General features: G+C 40.8%; 1 protein-coding gene across 1 annotated transcript; it reads right to left on the bottom strand.

The window, feature by feature from the left end:
- Positions 1-1,651: 1,651 nt before the first annotated feature.
- Positions 1,652-19,792, bottom strand: LOC132099035 (trafficking protein particle complex subunit 2-like protein). Its single transcript, XM_059505417.1, has 4 exons — positions 19,778-19,792; positions 19,264-19,436; positions 1,787-1,874; positions 1,652-1,693 (listed from the first exon to the last, which is right to left on the bottom strand). The coding sequence occupies exons 1-4, from the start codon at positions 19,790-19,792 to the stop codon at positions 1,652-1,654; spliced, it is 318 nt and encodes a 105-aa protein (XP_059361400.1).
- Positions 19,793-20,832: the final 1,040 nt, after the last annotated feature.

The following is a 20,832-nucleotide window of genomic DNA, read 5'->3' as shown; positions in this document are numbered from 1 at the left end:
TGTGCTGGAAATGGACGAGTCTGACATGCAGTATATGAGGTAGAGAGACCGTTTCCCTACAGCCCTCAGGCAGGTGAGCAGCCAGCTGGCCCACACCTGAGCCCATCTGCTGGGCCTCAGTGTCTTATCACTGCCCAATGAGGCATACCCCAGAAAGGCTGTCCTACAGCCCGGCGTGTAATCTTATATAAGGACATCTCTGCTTGCACAGGGACAGCCTTCTGTGACAAGTCTGAACCCTAGTTAAATGTGCCAATGACACATTTACAGAGTTTCTGGACAGTACTTGAAATTTTGATTTAAATGTGTACTATATAACATGTACAACCTAGAAGAGTGTCATCTGTCTGTTATCATGCCATGCCATGCCATTGAACCTTTCCACTGCACAAAAGCCTGGTTATAGTGGACAAAGATTCTACAAATTGTTCATCAAGGGGGAATTTCCCAAATAATGAATTCTTCCATGGCATCATTGTAATACTTTCTTTTAGAAACTTTATTTTTAGGTGCATTTGGACGATTTAATTAATAAATATTCTCATTAAGGCCATTTTTACTCTAGTGTTTAAAACCAACACAAATATAGCCTCGGTTACTGAATTATATGGTTTAAATATAGCACTAGCCCTGGAGCTCCCTATCATGTTTCACCTTAAATGACGTTCATTATTTAAAATATAATGTTAATATTTTATAGGATTATAATTAACCTCATAATCTTGCTTTCCTCAGGATTATTCTTTAGTATGACCGATGAGGAGAAAATAAATTGGGGAATGTAAGCCTCTTACATTCTTTAGTTTTCCTTTGCCAAGTGTAGTTATTGAAATAAGTAGAAAAGATTTGAACTTTATGGTTGGTATTGTATTTTAATAATGTAATATACAGGACTCCATTATTTGTAGTGTATGTTTATGGAACACTACAAGCAGTATTGATTGACTTGCAGTTGGATTATGGAGCAACAGCAGCTGAACTGGAGATGTACTTTAATGGCTGTGGCCACTTTAACAGAGTTACAATTCCGTATAATAAATTCACTGGCTATCCAAAAGGGTATGCACCAAATTGGCTCTAAAACAAACATAAAAAACATGTTTGATTTTAAAATATGAGTTTATTGTAGTTTTGCCTACATTGAGTAGCGACACCTGCATGAAGGATATTTCCGTGCCTGGAGATTTTACAGTCTGCCACTTCATTAGGTCAGTTCTGTCAATACATAACAGTACATCACATGATTTACATTTACATTTTTACATTTATCCATTTAGCTGACGCTTTTATCCAAAGCGACTTACAATTGCTATATATGTCAGAGGTCGCACGCCTCTGGAGCAACTAGGGGTTAAGTGTCTTGCTCAGGGACACATTGGTGTCTCACAGTGGATTCGAACCTGGGTCTCTCACTCCAAAGACGTGTGTCTTATCCACTGCGCCAACATCACCCCATGATATGGAGCTTTAAATATTTTAGAGCAGCAGTGGACCTTGACCCTGCACTTTTCATATAGAATGATTCAATAACCTTAGTAACGACCATAAAAAAAAATACTTGTAACTGAAAAAGAAATAAGACTCAAATTATTGCAGTAGTGGTATCTTAACATTTATACTTGTGTCTTAATATTTATAAATGTGACATTTGTCACATTACATCAGTGAAGGAGTTGTGTAACTTTCTGAACATCTGAGCAAAGACAAACAGGTCATTACACCCATATGATTGACCTCTCACCTTTATTGTTAAACTGACACCATAGAATACACCTATAGAACATACACTTCTAATTTCATTATCTCGCAAAGATGTGTTGGAAGAGTCAACAACAATCACAAACTTCACCTTAGAGTTTATCACGTAGCCATATCTGTAATTCTTGTTAAGATGTTGATATTTTAATAATGACTGTAAATGTTATGCATTAGAAGCATTCCATCTTAAAGGGAAGTTCACTCAAAAATGAAAACTGTCATGTTGTTACAAACCTGTATGCACTTCTTTCTTCTGTGGAACACAAAATATGGTATTTCAAATGTTAGTAACAGAAGTTTAAAGGTTCACTTCAACTGTATGGACAACTTCAACTGTATTGACAATTCTCAAAAGATCTTCTTTTATGTTCCACAGAAGAAAGTCAGGGGCTATTTACACAATGGAGAATGTTTTCACCCAAAAACAGGTAATTTTTTTATGCGTTTGGCCTGCTCGTTTACATGACAATGACATTTTAGGGACTGAAAACGCATATTTTTGAAAACGGGTTTCAAAGTGCACGTTTTTGAAAATGCCACCGTTACTGTTTCAGTGTAAACACCCAATACGGGAATCTTTGAAAACAGTGACGTCATGCGCGTGCGTAGTACGTGTTAGGTATGTAGACTTGCCCAGTACGTGTCGACTTTAAAGGCAAGCGCGAACAAACATACACAACAATGGCGGAGTACATGGTAGTGTTGTCGCTGCTCAAGAGTTTGCTAACGTTTCTTCAGCAAAGTGTGGACTTACTTCACCAATATTACAACCAACAGCAGAGACACATCATATAATCATCACTTCCCTACAGGTACTGTTTACTAACAAGGTGACAGTGCCAACTACGGGCCTGGCATATGTAATACAGCGTTTTTGGCTGTTTTTGCAGATGTGTGCATACGTGAATCATTATGAAAATGTTGTTGTGTATACATTAAACTTTTTTAATACGCAAGGAAAACACTTTCCTGTTTTTGACTACATCGTTGTCGTGTAAACTTAGCCTCAGTCACTCTGTTTTGGTTAAATATTAGTGGTCAACTGGTGAGTTTCTCAGTAGCTGTTGTTGATATCCGAAGAGCAGTATGGCTAATAATTCCTAAAAATACATGACGTTCTTTAATTAATGATAACAAATTAGACAAGGCTGTCATTAGATGGAAAATGACACAATTGTTGGTCAATCCAATAATCTCACAATGGACAAATATAAACTAATATATCAGTCTATCACTATTAAAGTCACTATGAAATCAATAATTTACACTCACCTAAAGGATTATTAGGAACACCATACTAATACTGTGTTTGACCCCCTTTCGCCTTTAGAACTGCCTTAATTCTACGTGGCATTGATTCAACAAGGTGCTGAATGCTTTCTTTAGAAATGTTGGCCCATATTGATAGGATAGCATCTTGCAGTTGATGGAGATTTGTGGGATGCACATCCAGGGCACGAAGCTCCCGTTCCACCACATCCCAAAGATGCTCTATTGGGTTGAGATCTGGTGACTGTGGGGGCCATTTTATTACAGTGAACTCATTGTTATGTTCAAGAAACCAATTTGAAATGATTCGAGCTTTGTGACGTGGTGCATTATCCTGCAGGAAGTAGCCATCAGAGGATGGGTACATGGTGGTCATAAAGGGATGGACATGGTCAGAAACAATGCTCAGGTAGGCCGTGGCATTTAAACGATGCCCAGTTGGCACCAAGGGGCCTAAAGTGTGCCAAGAAAATATCCCCCACACTAGGGCTGTAGCTATCGAATATTTTAGTAATCGAGTATTCTACCAAAAATTCCATCGATTAATCGAGTAATCGGATAAAATGTGTTTTTGCTTAATTAAAGTGCAATATTAATTATGGAAGAGAAAATAAGACTCCTGGGTCTCTTAAAATGAACATCTAAGTTTCCTTTTTTAGAAAAAAAAAACATTTTTATTTTTTAAATGCATAGAATGCAATGCATACATCAAAAATAAACATTTAATTATTACCCATTGTTTCTCTGTCTGTACTTGTACTGTGAACAATGACAATAAAGTTGACAGATGAATTAAGTGCATTTAAGTGCCATTCAGTTGGGGTTTAAAATAAAGCATTTTCTGAGATGCACATTAAACATTAAACACATAAAACATTAATTTAATTTATCTTTTAATTATTTAAAATTAAGCAAACTTTACTTTTTGGTAAACAAAGGGGATTTACTATTAAAAATAAAACATGGAAGAAATGTTGTGTGATTAAACCTTAAAAAAAATAAGGTTTGATTTTATTTTATTTTTTTTGTACTAGGATATGTACATTCTGGTGAACAATAGTAATACATATCTGGCAAATACTTTTCTTTAAACTAAAACTGACCTTTATTTTGACGGGTTGACGTACCTTTACAGTTCTCTGTATGTGATGTGACACTAGTTGCCACCCGTCCCTTAAAATACGGAATCGTCCCGTTTTTGAGAATAAAATAGCACGTCCCGCTTTGAATCAATACGGGACAGGGTTTGTCCCGTATTTTCGGAGTTGTCTTCAGTGCAGCATCTCATGCAAATCATCCCACCGACATTCTGTGAAGACTCGTCCTATTCTGCCCCTGATTGGGTAATACTCGCTGCCATTGTTGGATTGATTGGTTTGTTTCAGGTTCATGGCCAATCAGAGTCAGAGGAGGGCGGGTCTCTTGGCAGAGAGCCGATTTGAACGAATGGCGGAGGCTGATCCAGATACCTATGGAAGCATATGGGTAGCAATATTCAATTTGGAATGTAATATGCAAAATGACAATGCAATATGTAAAATGGCAATGCATTCCTGTATTTACTTTTACATTTTCCAATACATTTGTGCAACGTTTGGTGCAAAATGAAAATGAAATTTCATTTACATAATTTTCATTTGCCATTTCACACACTAGTTTTAATATGTAAAATGAATACTAATTTTAATGCTTTATAAGTTGCAAAATTAAAATGAAAATGTATTACAGAAATTATTAGATATGTATAACATGTTCAAGCAAAAACTGTGGCAAAATTATCATTCAAATGCTATTTTTCTTCATTGCAATAACACTCACAGTCAAGACACTTATGATTGCATTTTCATTCAATGTCCCGCAATGAATGTAGCAAAATGAAATGTGCACATTGAAAATGCATTCCGAGTCGATCACGTGTCCGCCCCCTCCCGCCATGTCAATCACTGCGTGAACAAGGCAGGGCTTGCAGAAGGTCAAGAGACTCAACACTCAAGAAGAGGATTCAAGTGAGAGAACATGGACAAGACAACTGGTCCGTGTACGTTTTGATCATTTCGGTTTATGGCTTCAATATTTCATTCGCACTTGTGGGTGGAGCTGAAACACTGCTTTCATCTGATTGGTCGAATAGCTCCACCTCCAGCACAGCTCTTTCATTATTTCAGGCAGAATAAGAGTCAGTGCAAGTGCGCACTGTAATGTCTGAAACCACTGCTGACTGTTAATTATCATAATATTTTAATCAGACATAATTTGTGCTGCTGTGACTTGCAAGAGACCCCGTTAAATTATTTCTAGGTTATAGTATTGTATGAATATTGTCCCACTGATAAAAAAAAACAGTGCAAGTAGTTTTGTCTTCTTGGATAACAGTGAAGTGGAAATAAAAATAGTTAAATTTATGAAATAAAATTAAATATGATTTTTTGGGAAGGTAAGTCTGGCCAGTTATACAGCAACGCGAGTCAGACAAATCTGAAGATCTGAGCTGAATTTGTTGAAACATTAAAGTTCTAGTCTGTGTCAATTACTCTCATAATAAATAATAATAATAATGTTACCCGTATTTTTCGGACTATAAGTATAAGTTGCATCAGTCCAAAAATACGTCAGGAAAAAAACATACATAAGTCGCACTGGAGTCGCATTTATTCAGAACCAAGAGAAAACATTACCGTCTACAGCCACGAGACGGCGCACTGGGGTAGGCTACAGGAGCACTGAGCAGTATAGAGCACCCTCTTGCGGCTGTAGACGGTAATGTTTTCTCTTGGTTCATTTCTCTTGATTCATTTCTCTTAGTTCATGTAAAATTAATTTTGATAAGTGGCACCTGACTGTAAGTCGCAGGACCAGCCAAACTACGAAAAGAAGTGCGACTTATAGTCCGGAAAATACGGTAAATATATGTTGTTTACTTTGAGGAAAGTGCTTCTTTCCAAAATGGTCCTAGCCCTGTTCCTGCGACCACAAGAGAGGTAACCAGTTACACTGAAGACCCTCTCTGTAAATGCCTGAGAGGCTGGCATCGCCAGGAGGTCCAAGGCCAGAGGTTTCAGTGTTGGAAATGCAGTGGAACAATACCGAGTTAACCAATACTCAATGCCGGATTCCTCTACCTCAGCACTGGTAGCAGTAGTCTTGTGCGACTCGGACAGCCCTTCTTTATATTTTAAAATCTCCTGCCTAATTTTTGTTGTCTTGGCATAAATCCTTGCTATGATTTTTACTATAGTAAATCAACCACTGAGTGAGTGACTTGACTTCCCATAAAAGAAAAAAAGTCTACATAATCAAAACAAAAGTCATCTAAGCAGTCTCGACAGGCATGTTAAAGGGATAGTTCACTTCAAAATGAAAATTATGTCATCATATACTGAATTTCTTTCTTCAGCTGAACACAAAGGAAGAATTTTTTTTAAGAATGTCAGTAACCAAACACAAACAGTTGACTGGACCCATTGACTTTCATAGTAGGAAAAAAAAATACTATTTGGTTACTGACATTCTTCAAAATATCTTCCTTCGTGTTCAGCAGAAGAAAGAAATTCATACAGGTTTGCAACAACTTGAGGGTGAGTATATGATGACAGAATTTTCATTTTAAAGTGAACTATCCCTTTAATGCCTATACCATTTGTTTAAATGTATATTTTGGTCTAGAATACGGTATTCAAACTTTCAAAGTCATGTTGTTGATGCCAAATTCAGTTCAGAGTGATTGCTATGTGAATTAAAAAAAACTAGCTAAAGTATTTGGCCAACAAGGGATGTCAGTCAGTCAGGTAGGAACTAAGAACCCACTTTACACTCTCTCACATAAACACACACACACACACACTCACAAACAAATATACACACACACACACACACACACACACACGCTAGTCACACACGTTTGTCTCAGTCGTTTTCAGCTCCAGTGGCTAACGTCTAAAGCTAACGTTAAAATGAGACACATTAACCACAGCCTCATGATTTGGCTTGGCATGAGCTTTCTAATATAGAAAGTAACGTTATGTTAATTTCTTTTGACTTACCTCAATTTCATTATGGAATGCCTTGAGATGTCTCTTTTAAGGTTGGTGGTGTTTTTTCCTGTGATTTTGTGGCCCGCATTTCTCCCCATCTTTTTTCACAACACATTCCGTTTTCTTTTCCACTTCTATGTAATGAAAGTTTTTCCAAATGTCGTTTCTTCTTTTTCTTCCAAAGATGAACCCCGGCTGGCCGGCCATCGGACCCTTTCTCTCTGTCAGACTAATAGACTTAACTTTGTTGTCGTTTACATACACTAACCATGACACTCACCGCAGTCTAAAGGCTTGTTCGACTTCATGCAGCTCTGTGCAAACCGATCGTCGGCTGACTTGAAGCAGTGCATGCCGGTTAGAAATTTTGTCCGACTTGATACAGCGCTGACGCCACGTGACTGTGGCGTGTGCCATCAAAGTACCGCGAGAGCGATTCGAGAGTAGCCGGAGAGCTCAGCCAGCGCAGCTTCTGAAGAGCGGCTGCACAGGTTCTGATGACGACACAACTGATCCACGATTGGCTGGATTCACTGATGACACAGATGACGTGCGTTTCAAGTTTATTGCGAGTCTACCTCACTTTCAGAAATTCTCATATGGACTTTTAACAGAGGTGGGTAGAGTACCCAAAAACTGTACTCAAGTAAAAGTAAAAGTACTTCTAGAAATATTTACTCAAGTAAAAGTAAAAGTACTAGTCTTGAATAGTTACTTGAGTAAGAGTAAAAGAGTATCGGATAAAAAATCTACTCAAGTAGTTAGTTACTAGTTACTTTGGGTCATATATACTGAGCCTATTTTTATTTAGATATATAGATAAAATGTATGTAATGTATGTGTGTGTGTATAAATGTATATATTTCATCAGCCTTTACTCCAATTTATGTAATTTATTATAAAACCCTGTCTGTTTACTTAAGTAACAGATATAGGTGTCATGCCATAACATATTTTTAATACGACTGACTTTATATTAAATGTGAATTTAACATGGAAAGTTAATGTGATATAAATATTGCTACTAATCTTTCATTGTTCAGAAAGAGAGCAGATAACATTTACATTATTAAAGATCATTTTCACTGACAGTCTAGATTTCAACCACTCTCAGAAACTCCCATTAAAATCACTGAAACTGTTAACACTGTGAAATCAATATCTTAATTAAAGATTCGTACACACATCTGCACTTTGTTGTTTCTGACGAGAGAATTCGCCAGAAAGAGGTATTCAGTCAGGAGCGAGTGAAGGAAACACCGGCATTTTAGCGATGACTCATCGGAACACCTCTGATTGGTCAATGCTTTAATAAGCTCAAAAGAATCTTGTGTGATTGGTTATAATGCGCAGTGCTGTAAAAACGCGTCTGTCTCTGGCTCAGCGCCAGCAAGCGATCACAGATCTGAATTTAAAAGCTGATGATATGACTTGCTGAACGTACTCGCACCGGTGTGATTGTATTAAAATTAATAAAATCTTAATCGGCTATTTTTTGTCTTTTGGAAGCTGCATTCAACTTGACTCCCCTCTGTTATAAGCCACACACGTACAACAAACTAATGTCACAGTGGTATCGTGTACTGTAATCATGTAGCCCAAGTTATTACCTGTTAAACAGTAGACAGCACACGCGGTGTTCATCTAATAAGGATCTCCATCGCAAGCAAATAATAGCCTTTGCAGATTTGCTTTCAATTCAGTGCAGTTCCATAGCCACGTTTTCAATGCTGCTGATGTTCTTAAACGTTACAACTCCGAGTGAACCACTTCAGACGCTCAGCGCGTGCGGCAGGGAACTGAACGAATCATTCAAACTGATTCATGAACCAATTCACTCGTTTGCCAATTGGTTTGATCAAGCCTTTGAACAGAATTGACTCAAAAGAATGAATCATTCGCGAATGGACATCGCTCATTGCCCAGAGAAAACTAGACGGCGCGTTTGGAATAAACTGAAGCATTTATAACATTTATTGCATTAAGATAAAGTAACGAGAGGAGCGTCGCCCACAGTAACGAAGTAAAAGTACAGATTTTCCCCCCAAAATTTACTCAAGTAAGAGTATAAAGTACCCATCTTTAAATATACTCCGAAAAGTATTAGTTACCCCCAAAAATTACTCAAGTAAATGTAACGAAGTAAATGTAACTCGTTACTACCCACCTCTGACTTTTAAAACAGTTCAATACGTTTTTATGTCGTCTTCATCTTATAAGTCATATTTATTAAATATTGTTTTACTGTATTTACTTTATTGTCAATATCAAGTTTGTGTATGTTTATTTTGCATGACTTTCTTTTTCATACAGACCTTTTACAGTATTCAGCAGCATAACCTATTCGAATGAGTATTTTTAATAATTAAAATGTTAATCTTAAAAACATACAATCTAATGTGGTCATAAATGTATGCTCCTATACAAATGATACATAATACACTATGTTCCTCCATTTGTTTGGTTTCTTCATATTGTCTAGTTTATTTTGCTGTGTTTATACTTCACCTGCATGTGGTTAGCAAACTGCTAACAACCTGCTGTAACTTCAACTTAACAACTTGACAACATTCTGTTCACTTTCAAATAGTTGGTCTAAATCACAATATAAATCCAACAGAATTGTGCTTTTCTGTATATGAAAATCAGTGGTGTTATGTTTAAAATGTTAAAAAGAGCTCAGCAGGAGGGTACTGTAAATCTTGTTGCTGAAACCTTCTTAAAAAACACATACCCACCAGGGAATTTTTTTTAGGTTACTTTTATCATTTTGTTTTAGCAGAAACACCCATGTCCTACTGCTAAAGAATATATCCAATATGTTATCTTGTCTTGGAAGACACCCTTCCAAAACCACTTATACACACATCTTAAACGCGATCAAGTAAGCAAACGCCATGTGATCTGCCATGACTGACGTAATTGCAGCAAACTACGGGAGCCACAACGTATCCGGCTTCATATCTCCGTTTGCAGCTCCTCCCCACCTGCACGCGGCTACTCTCGCCGATTGGTTGCATCCAGCCGCAGCCGATGTCGAACACACCTTAAATATCTAAATAATGCCGCGAGTGAGGCTTGAGGAAGTGACGTCGCCTGCGTCTGCGCAGTGCAACCTGATGCAGCCTCCCGAAAGGGAGACACAGCAGGAAACAGAAATTACTGCAAAAATACTACGACTAAACGAGACGAAATAAGGTTATAACATTTCGTCTAGTTTCGTTTTGGTCAACGAAAATGAAGAGACATTTTAGCATAGTTTTTATTTTGTAAACCACATTAAGTCTCGTTTTTATTCGTCAACGATAATGCATTATACATTTAATTATAGTTATCGTCACATGATCAGCATTTACCTTGCGTCTCGTCTCGTTTTCGTCACGTGATAAAGGTTCGTTGACGACGATAGGCTTGTTCGACTTCATGGAGCTCTGCGCAAACCGATTGTCGGCTGACTTGAAGCAGTGCATGCCGGTTAGAAATTTTGTCCGACTTGATACAGCGCTGACGCCACGTGACTGTGACGTGTGCCATCAAAGTACCGCGAGAGTGATTCGAGAGTAGCCGGAGAACTCAGCCAGCGCAGCTTCTGAAGAGCGGCTGCACAGGTTCTGATGACGACACAACTGATCCACGATTGGCTGGATTCACTGATGACACCGATGACGTGCGTTTCAAGTTTATTGCGAGTCGACTTCAGTTTCAGAAATTCTCATATGGACTTTTAAAACAGTTCAATACGTTTTTATGTCGTCTTCATCTTATAAGTCATATTTATTAAATATTGTTTTACTGTATTTACTTTATTGTCAATATCAAGTTTGTGTATGTTTATTTTGCATGACTTTCTTTTTCATACAGACCTTTTACAGTATTCAGCAGCATAACCTATTCGAATGAGTATTTTTAATAATTAAAATGTTAATCTTAAAAACATACAATCTAATGTGGTCATAAATGTATGCTCCTATACAAATGATACATAATACACTATGTTCCTCCATTTGTTTGGTTTCTTCATATTGTCTAGTTTATTTTGCTGTGTTTATACTTCACCTGCATGTGGTTAGCAAACTGCTAACAACCTGCTGTAACTTCAACTTAACAACTTGACAACATTCTGTTCACTTTCAAATAGTTGGTCTAAATCACAATATAAATCCAACAGAATTGTGCTTTTCTGTATATGAAAATCAGTGGTGTTATGTTTAAAATGTTAAAAAGAGCTCAGCAGGAGGGTACTGTAAATCTTGTTGCTGAAACCTTCTTAAAAAACACATACCATTACCCACCAGGGAATTTTTTTATAGGTTACTTTTATCATTTTGTATTAGCAGACACCCTTCCAAAACACCACTTATACACACATCTTAAACGCGATCAAGTAAGCAAACGCCACGTGATCTGCCATGACTGACGTAATTGCAGCAAACAACGGGAGCCACAACGTGTCCGGCTTCATATCTCTGTTTGCAGCTCCTCCCCACCTGCATGCGGCTACTCTCGCCGATCGGTTGCATCCAGCCACAGCCGATGTCGAACACACCTGATATTTAGTCATAATTTTCGTTGACGAAAGCAACACTACTGGAGGCGGAGCGATTCGACCAATCAGATGAAAGCAGCGTTTCAGCTCCGCCCACAAGTGCGAATGAAATATTGAAGCCATAAACCGAAATGATCAAAACGTACATGGACCAGCTGTCTTGTCCATGTTCTCTCACTTGAATCCTCGAGTCTTGAGTCTCCTGACCTTCTGCAAGCCCCGCCTTGTTCACGCAGTGATTGAAATGGCACACATGATCGGCTCAGAATGCATTTTCAATGTGCACATTGAATTTTGCTACATTGATTGCGGGACATTGAATGAAAATGCAATCGTAAGTGTCTTGACTGTGAGTGTTAATGCAATGAAGAAAAATAGCATTTGAATGATAATTTTGCCACAGTTTTTGCTTGAACATGTTATACATATCTAATCATTTCTGTAATACATTTTCATTTTAATTTTGCAACTTATAAAGCATTAAAATTAGTATTCATTTTACATATTAAAACTAGTGTGTGAAATGGCAAATGAAAATTATGTAATTGAATTTTAATTTTCATTTTGCACCAAACGTTGCACAAATGTATTGGAAAATGTAAATGTAAATACAGAAATGCATTGCCATTTTACATATTGCATTGTCATTTTACATATTACATTCCAAATTGAATATTGCTACCCATATGCTTCCATAGATACCCCCCGCGTCCAGCGCTGAAACGAAAGCGGATGCAAAAGTACTGACGAGAGTGGGAGGAATCGAATACTTGGCTGGAAAGGGTCAGCGGAAATGAGTATCAAGCTAATTGCACAATTTGTCAGCGAGTGTTCTCTGTTTCGCATGGTGGCTTGTCAGATGTGCGACAGCATGCCTCGGGAGAACAACATTCATACACTTTACAATAAGGTTAATTTTATAAACATTAGTGTATTAACTAACATGAACTAACAATGAGTAAGTAATACATTTGTTACAGTATTTATTATTTTATTTATTATCTTTGCTAATGTTAGTTAATAGAAATGTTCTCATGTTAGTTCACAGTGCATTAACTAATATTAACAAGATTTTAATAAAGTATTATTAAATGTGGAAATTAACATGAACAAAGATGAACAATTGCTGTGTAAGTGCAGTTCATTATTAGTTAATGTTAATTAATGCAGTTAACTAATGAACCTTGTTTTAAAGTGTTACCGATTTGTTTATTACGGTTAAGGTGTACAGTCAGATAGATAAGCATTATTTTAATAAGAGATAAGTGAGATATATTAATAATAAAAATACAGTGCCTATGTGAAGCAAATAAACAACTTAACTAATTTAAATGAATGCATTATTCAATAGGCTACTGTTGAATTAATAATACACTATATAAAAACATTAACTTACTAATAATAAAAAAAATATTGTGTGTTTTACATGAATTTAGAAATGTTTATAGATTGGTTATTTATTATGTGGTTCCCTTTCAGTCGGTCACTCTCAACGCCACATCGGTGACCGACGAATATGGAATATCGCTTCGATAGACCAATCTACTTCGAGTGTAAACTAAACGAGCCAATGCACATTGGCATGCAATTATTGCATCCAGCTGCCGCTGATCACTGCGTGAGTATAAGAAGCCTCGGAGCCGAGCATTAGTATCGCTCTGCTCAACTGTGTCTGCTGTGAACTACGAGTTCAGCACGCTCTCGGAAGCGTCGTGTGTTGGCGAGATGGCGCTTCAGCGGCGGTTGTTCCTGTGTCGAGTGGATTGCACACTACAGGCTGCACTACCCCTGTCATGTTGCAAGCGGCCAATTCCCCTGTGCGCCTCAGCACTAAAAGAGCATTTCCTAAAGAGCAAATTTCTCTAAAAGAGCTTCATGGGTGCGTCTTTGTAAAGACGACGGATCGTCCTTATAAGGATGCCGTTTCACCCGTGCGTTTCTGGGTGCGGTCGTTACCTGGCAACGGGTGATGGTCACGATTGCTGCCTCACGTGTCTGGGCGACAAGCACGCTGAGGTGGCTTTCGTGGATGAGTCATGTTCTCACTGCGGGAATATGACCATCTCGGAGCTGCGAACCAGGCTACGCTACCTTCAGGGGGCGGAGTCCCGTTGCCACTGCCGCGATCTGGGGCTCGTTCTGGCGGCCGACAGACAGGAACCACTTCCGGCAGTAGCGCGGGTGGTTTGAGGGTCACAGTGGTGGCAAACCCCGCAGGGAACCAACCCTCTGGGAACCACTCCTCTTGCTTTCCATTGGGCCGAGAGGGTAGGGCTCGAGTGGAATCCCCCACCGCGTCCCACCGCAGTGCCTTTCTTTCCGAGATTGGTTTGCAGCAATCGACCTAAAGGATGTGTACTTTCATGTGTCCATCCTTCCGCGTCACAGACCTATTCTGCGGTTTGCGTTCGAAGGACTGGCATATCAGTACAAGGTCCTGCCCTTCGGGCTGTCCCTGTCTCCCCGTGTCTTCACAAAAGGTTAGGGGACCTGCATGCATTTTCGGTCGATGATTCGTGCCTAGAGTTCGGGCCGGCTGACTCCCAGGTAATCCTGAGGCCCTGGCCTGGCTACGTGCCCAAGGTTCCCACTACACCCTTTAAAGACCAAGTGGTGAACCTGCAAGCGCTGCCCCTGCAGTAGACAGACCCAGCCCTGGCTCTGCTTTGTCCCGTCCGAGCATTAAGATGCTACGTAGACCATACACAAAGCTTCAGGACCTCAGACCAGCTCTTTGTCTGTTACGGAGGCCAGCAGAAGGGGAGTGCCGTCTCTAAGCAGATGGCCCACTGGATTGTGGATGCCATAACTCTGGCTTATCAGGTTTAGGATGTGCCCTGCCCATTCAGGTTGCGAGCTCACACAACTAGAAGTGTTGCATCCTCCTGGGTACTGGCTCGTAGCGCCTCGCTGACAGATATTTGTAGAGCTGCAGGCTAGGCGACCCCTAACACGTTCGCTAGGTTCTATAGCCTTCGTGTAGAGCCGGTATCCTCCTGTGTTCTCACCTCAAACAGGTAGTGGCACTGAGAGGCCCCAGTTAGTGTCGGCTTGCTTAAACTGCTCCAGAGTGTCTGTACTGTAGACCCTGTTGAGATCCTCCATCATCCTAAGCAGCTGGATGCGGCGGAACGTCTGGCGCCAGGCCTTCATGATGTATCCGTGAGAACCATGGAAGTGTGGGTTCCATATTGAGACCTAAGCAGTACTTGTATTTGTATAGTCCACGGTATAGCCTTAGAGCCCGTGTTTCCCTGGCAGACTTCTGCCTTCCCAAGAGGGTTTTTAATCACCTCAAATTTCTCTGTATACTCCTAAACAGATGCTATATGTATGTTTGCCTCCGAGACCTCCTTCGGGAAGGATGGGGCTTCCGCAGTGTCCCGGTTCCAAGCGGACCGGGTACGTTTTGCCAATGTTATCCAATCTCACCCAGTGAGGTAGTGCTTTGACAACGGTGAGTGGAGCTACTTGTTCTCGGCCTACACCTAATAGGGGCGCAGGCGGCTCGCACAGGGCACTGGAAGGGGCAGCACCCATGGTGCTTTGATAGGGATCCCATATTCGTCGGTCACCGTCGTGGCGTTGAGAGTGACCGACTGAAAGGGAGGGTCTCGGTTACGTCGGGTAACCCTCGTTCCCTGAAGGAGGGAATGGAGACGCCACGTCCCGTCGCCATGGTTGCTGTACCACCGCAGAGCTGCCGGGTCCCCTGCTCGGCTCCTCAGCGAAAAACTGGTATGTATTGCACCTGCTGCCTTCTTATACTCACGCAGTGATCAGCGGCAGCTGGATGCAATAATTGCATGCCAATGTGGATTGGCTCGTTTAGTTTACACTCGAAGTAGATTGGTCTATTGAAGCAATATCCCATATTCGTCAGTCACCGACGTGGCGTCTCCGTTCCCTTCTTCAGAGAACGAGGGTTACCATACATAACCGAGACGTTTCACTGTTTGGATGGTGTTACTGTCTGCAAACAATGACAAATATTTTATCCAAAATCTGTACGCCACCTTATACAATTACTAAAGTTCATTAGCAATTAATATTTTCATGAAAACATGTTTTAAGTTGTGATTTACCACCACTGGCATGTCATCGGACCTGTGGTTATCGTGGCCCCGAGGGGTGTCCCCCCCAGGCATCCCTTATTTTTCTGTATTGAAGGTGGCAACCCTAGACGCTAGTTTTACTCAAATCAAACGGCTAAATGCTCATGAAGTGACTGTCGGAGCAGTTCTGGAGATGTTGTTAATGTGTTCACGTCTTATTTAGTGAGACAGCAGATACTCAAATCACCGGAGCGTCACGCGTGCTTCAGTGTGTGTGATAAAGGAAGACGCGCTTCTGCTACATTCATTAAAAAAGACACGCAGAACATGCAGGATTCATATTTAAATAGACTGTTCCGGCTTAATATTTACAGATATTAGTCCATATCGTGATTTGATGTAAGTGCAATGCGTTAAACTGTAAATTTCGTTTTTATGACCGAGTTTTCTGCATCGCGGAAATCATAGGGCCCTAGTTGTGGTATTCCAGCTCTATATTGCAATGGACACATGCCACGACGTTCACTTTACGTTTGCCCGCGACCTCAAATCAAAACACTCCTAGCAGTATGCGATTTCGGACGCAGCGCTTGTGTCTCCTTCCGCTTTGTGGGTGACGTAACCGCGTTGTGTCACATTGAAAAAATCATTGCGAAAGAACCTGACGTGAGACTTAAAATAAAAGAGAAAAAGAGAAAAAATTCCTTTGCCTCGATCACTTTTTGTAATCGAGTTACTCGAGGAATCGTTTCACACCATTACACCACCACCACCAGCCTGCACAGTGGTAACAAGGCATGATGGACCCATGTTCTCATTATGTTTACGCCAAATTCTGACTCTTCCATCTGAATGTCTCAACAGAAATCAAGACTCATCAGACCAGGCAACATTTTTCCAGTCTTCAACTGTCCAATTTTGGTGAGCTTGTGCAAATTTTAGCCTCTTTTTCCTGTTTGTAGTGGAGATGAGTGGTACCCGGTGGGGTCTTCTGCTGTTGTAGCCCATCCGCCTCAAGGTTGTGCATGTTGTGGCTTCACAAATGCTTTGCTGCATACAGAGTGCAGAGTGGTTATTTCAGTCAAAGTTGCTCTTCTATCAGCTTGAATCAGTCAGCCCATTCTCCTCTGACCTCTAGCATCAACAAGGCATTTTCGCCCACAGGACTGCCGCATACTGGATGTTTCTCCCTTTTCACACCATTCTTTGTAAACCCTAGAAATGGTTGTGTGTGAAAATCCCAGTAACTGAGCAGATTGTGAAATACTCAGACCGGCCCGTCTGGTACCAACAACCATGCATTTACATTTACATTTAATCATTTAGCAAACGCTTTTATCCAAAGTGACTTAAAAATGAGAACAATAGAAGCAGTCAGATCAACAAGAGAACAACAGTATACAAGTTCCATGACAATTCTCAGTTTGTCTAGTATAGAACGCATAGCCAGGTTTTTTTTATTTTTTTTTATTTTTTATAAATGAAAAGACAAGAAAAGGAAAAAGTGCTAGTATTAGTTGGTTAAGTGCATGCGAAAAAGATGAGTCTTTAGACGTTTCTTGAAAATGAGTAAAGAATCAGCTGTACGAATTGAGATTGGGAGGTCATTCCACCAGCTGGCCACAGTCCAGGAAAAGGTCTGTGAGCGTGATTTTGAACTTCTTTGGGATGGTACCACAAGGCGTCGTTCACTTGTAGAGCGCAAACTTCTGGAGGGCACATAAGATTTAACCAGTGAGTTTAGGTATGTTGGTGCTGTGCCAGTGGTCGTCTTGTAGGCAAGCATCAGTACCTTGAATTTGATGCGAGCGGCTACTGGTAGCCAGTGTAACCTGATGAAGAGAGGAGTAACATGAGCTTTTTTGGGCTCATTGAAGACAACCCTCGCTGCTGCATACTGGATCAATTGTAGAGGCTTGACAGTACATGCAGGAAGGCCCGCCAGGAGAGCATTACAATAGTCCAGTCTGGAGAGAAACAAAGCTTGGACAAGAAGTTGGGTGGCTTGCTCTGACAGTAAGGGTCTAAGTCTCAGTTGAGTGGCCACTTTTTGAAGCCAGATTGGTTGCTGTCCAGGAGGTTGTTCTGTACAAGGAACATAGATAGCTGGTTGAACACAGCTCGCTCAAGTGTCTTTGCAATGAATGGAAGGAGGGATACCGGTCTGTAGTTTTCAAGAAGCGCTGGATTTAGAGATGGTTTCTTGAGCAGTGAGCTTACCCGAGCCTGCTTAAATGCTGAGGGAAATGTTCCAGAGTGAAGAGAGGAGTTGATAATGTGAGTAAGCGAAGGTATGACTGAAGAAGAGATCGCTTGAAGGAGGTGAGTGGGGACCGGATCAAGTGGACAAGTAGTAGGATGATTGGACAGGAGAAGTTTGGAGACGTCCATCTCTGAGAGTGGGGAGAAGGAGGAGAAAGAGTGTGCGTCGGTCATTGTGAAGTTGTCCTCAGTCTGCGGTGGGGAGAATTGGTCACTGATGGTTCTTGTCTTATTTGTGAAGAAAACTGCAAAATCGTCCGCTGTAAGAGTCGATGGAGGAGGCGGTGGCGGTGGATTAAGAAGAGAAGAGAAAGTCTTGAAGAGTGTCCAAGCGTCACAACAGCTGTTAATTTTGTTGTGGTAGTAGGATGTTTTAGCCGTGAAGACATTTGCAGAGAAGGAAGAGAGGAGAGACTGATACACACTGAGGTCGGTAGAGTTTCTTGTTTTCTGCCATTTCCTCTCTGCAGCCCTGAGTTTAGAGCGATGTTCACGGAGATCCTCGGACAGCCAGGGGGCAGATGGGGCGGTGCGTGCTGGTCTAGACATCAGTGGGCAAAAGTTGTCCAAGCAAGACGTTAAAGTGGAGCAAAGAGTGTCCGTAGCGCTGGTCGTGTCCAGAGCTGAAAATTGAGAGAGTGCAGGAAGTGAAGATGAAACCACAGAAGATAGGCGAGATGGAGAGAGTGAGCGTAGGTTCCGTCGAAAGGTGACCTGCGTTGGAGTGTGAGGCGCTTCAGGAGTAAGTGCTAGGTTAGCAGTAATGAGGAAGTGGTCTGAGGTGTGCAGTTGAGCTTGTCCACAGAGCAACAGCGCGTGTAGATGAGGTCCAGTTGGTTGCCTGATTTTTGAGTCGCGGTAGTAGACACTATCTTGAGATCAAATGAGGCGAGCAGAGGTTTGAAGTCAGCAGCCTGGGGTTTATCTAGGTGGATGTTGAAGTCACCAAGCAGTACCAGAGGAGTACCAACTTCAGGAAAGTTTGATAGCAGCACATCCAACTCATTCAAGAAGTTTATGCCATGCCATGCTCAAAATTGCTAAAATCACCTTTCTTTCCCATTCTGACATTCAGTTTGGAGTTCAGGAGATTGTCTTGACCAGGACCACACCCCTAAATGCATTGAAGCAACTGCCATGTGATTGGTTGATTAGATAATTGCATTAATAAAAAATTGAACAGGTGTTCTTAATAATCCTTTAGGCCTTTAGGAATCTCTGATGGACAAAATCAAGTCTGGCCCCACGTTTCTTTTTTCCCTTAATTGATAAGATGGACATACATCACAATAAGGAAGAAAAGACAACCACAACACCCGTTTCATGCTCACTTCAAGGATACACTTTGTAGTCCTCCGTTGGATATAGCAGTCCCAGATAAAGCTCCCTCTGGTCAGCCAAGGTTTTGCCCACACCAGAGATCTTCTCCTCCACCACGTCCAGAGAAGTGTGCACTGTGTAGTGGAACTTGAGTTCCCCCTGTATAGGAACGCTCCGAATGTACAGTGGATAGTTCTGCAGAGATCAATGTAATGCTAGAGGCAAGCATACTATTACAGGAAACACAATTTAATGCGCATAAATTTAGAAATAAATAGTGCTGGGCGATAAACCGGTTCATACCGAAAACCGGTGTATATTTTCGTTACGATGTTAATTTTGAATATACCGTCATACCGGTGTATTTAATTACTCAGCGTTCGGAACGAACGTTATGCTGCGCCGCAGCCGCGAGACACTGTTTCAGACGGACCCTTTACAATGTTGCACTTCTAAGCAGCGATTGCGAGACGTGGTGAGGGTAAACACAAGGTGCGTTCCATTCGACCGTAAGTGTACTGCGAAGTGGACTTCACAGGGTATTCCGCCATCTTAAGTGCGATTCCAATCCGAAGGGAGCGAACATGTTCAGTTCGAAGGGCACTGCGCACGGCACAGGGAATAAGGGAATATCGACACATCACTTCACAGGAAGTGGAGAGCGATTATCCCCCAACTGTCATTGCGCGCAGCACGTCATCACCAGTCAGAACGGCCGTCTTCGTTCATATTCATTACGGATTGTAAAAAGGTATGATAATGTAAAAGCGACTAGAAGCAAATGAGGCTCTGCCACTTTTCTTTATTTTACTTTATTTACCTCAGTGTTTACTATATGGCTGTGCGTGGGAAGATGGCGCACGAGACCGCTATGCAATTATATGACCATTTATTAAAAACACATATATACACTGTTAACCAAATAAAAGTGTATTTTCATAAATGCATGACAGTTACAGCAGGGCTTCAATTCGGTTAATAGTCAAATAATAGCAGCAATAGTCAATTAAAGTGTGTAATAAACATATACATTTTTCATTATATAGTACTCAATGTTTTTTTCTTTTTTTATTGTATAGTGTACATATTTTAAATGGGATTGTAAATAAAAATTAAAATATGAATGTAGTCCTATATATTTATGTTATATTATAATCTGCGCGACCACGAGACACTGTTTTAGACGGACCCTTTACAATGTTGCACTTTTAAGCAGAGACTGCGAGACGTGGTGAAGGTAAACACAAGGTGCGTTCCATTCGACCGTAAGTGTACTGCGAAGTGGACTTCACAGGGTATTCCGCCATCTTAAGTGCGATTCCAATCCGAAGGGAGCGAACATGTTCAGTTCGAAGGGCACTGCGCACGGCACAGGGAATAAGGGAATATCGACACATCACTTCACAGGAAGTGGAGAGCGATTATCCCCCAACTGTCATTGCGCGCAGCACGTCATGACCAGTCAGAACGGCCATCTTCGTTCATATTCATTACGGATTGTAAAAAGGTATGATAATGTAAAAGCGACTAGAAGCAAATGAGGCTCTGCCACTTTTCTTTATTTTACTTTATTTACCTCAGTGTTTACTAT

The sequence above is a fragment of the Carassius carassius genome, chromosome 2, assembly GCF_963082965.1.
Source record: "Carassius carassius chromosome 2, fCarCar2.1, whole genome shotgun sequence".
Lineage (NCBI taxonomy): Eukaryota > Metazoa > Chordata > Actinopteri > Cypriniformes > Cyprinidae > Carassius > Carassius carassius.
This window is presented reverse-complemented; position numbering and strand designations above follow the sequence as displayed.

Bases quoted from the DNA above. Each gene is read 5' to 3' on its own strand.
- LOC132099035 (XM_059505417.1), bottom strand. The intron at 1,875-19,263 runs GTATCCTTGAAG...CAAGAATTACAG, and splicing joins CCAACGGAGGACTACAAAGT to ATATGGCTACGTGATAAACT. The intron at 1,694-1,786 runs GTATGTTCTATA...GTCTTTGCTCAG, and splicing joins GAGATAATGAAATTAGAAGT to ATGTTCAGAAAGTTACACAA.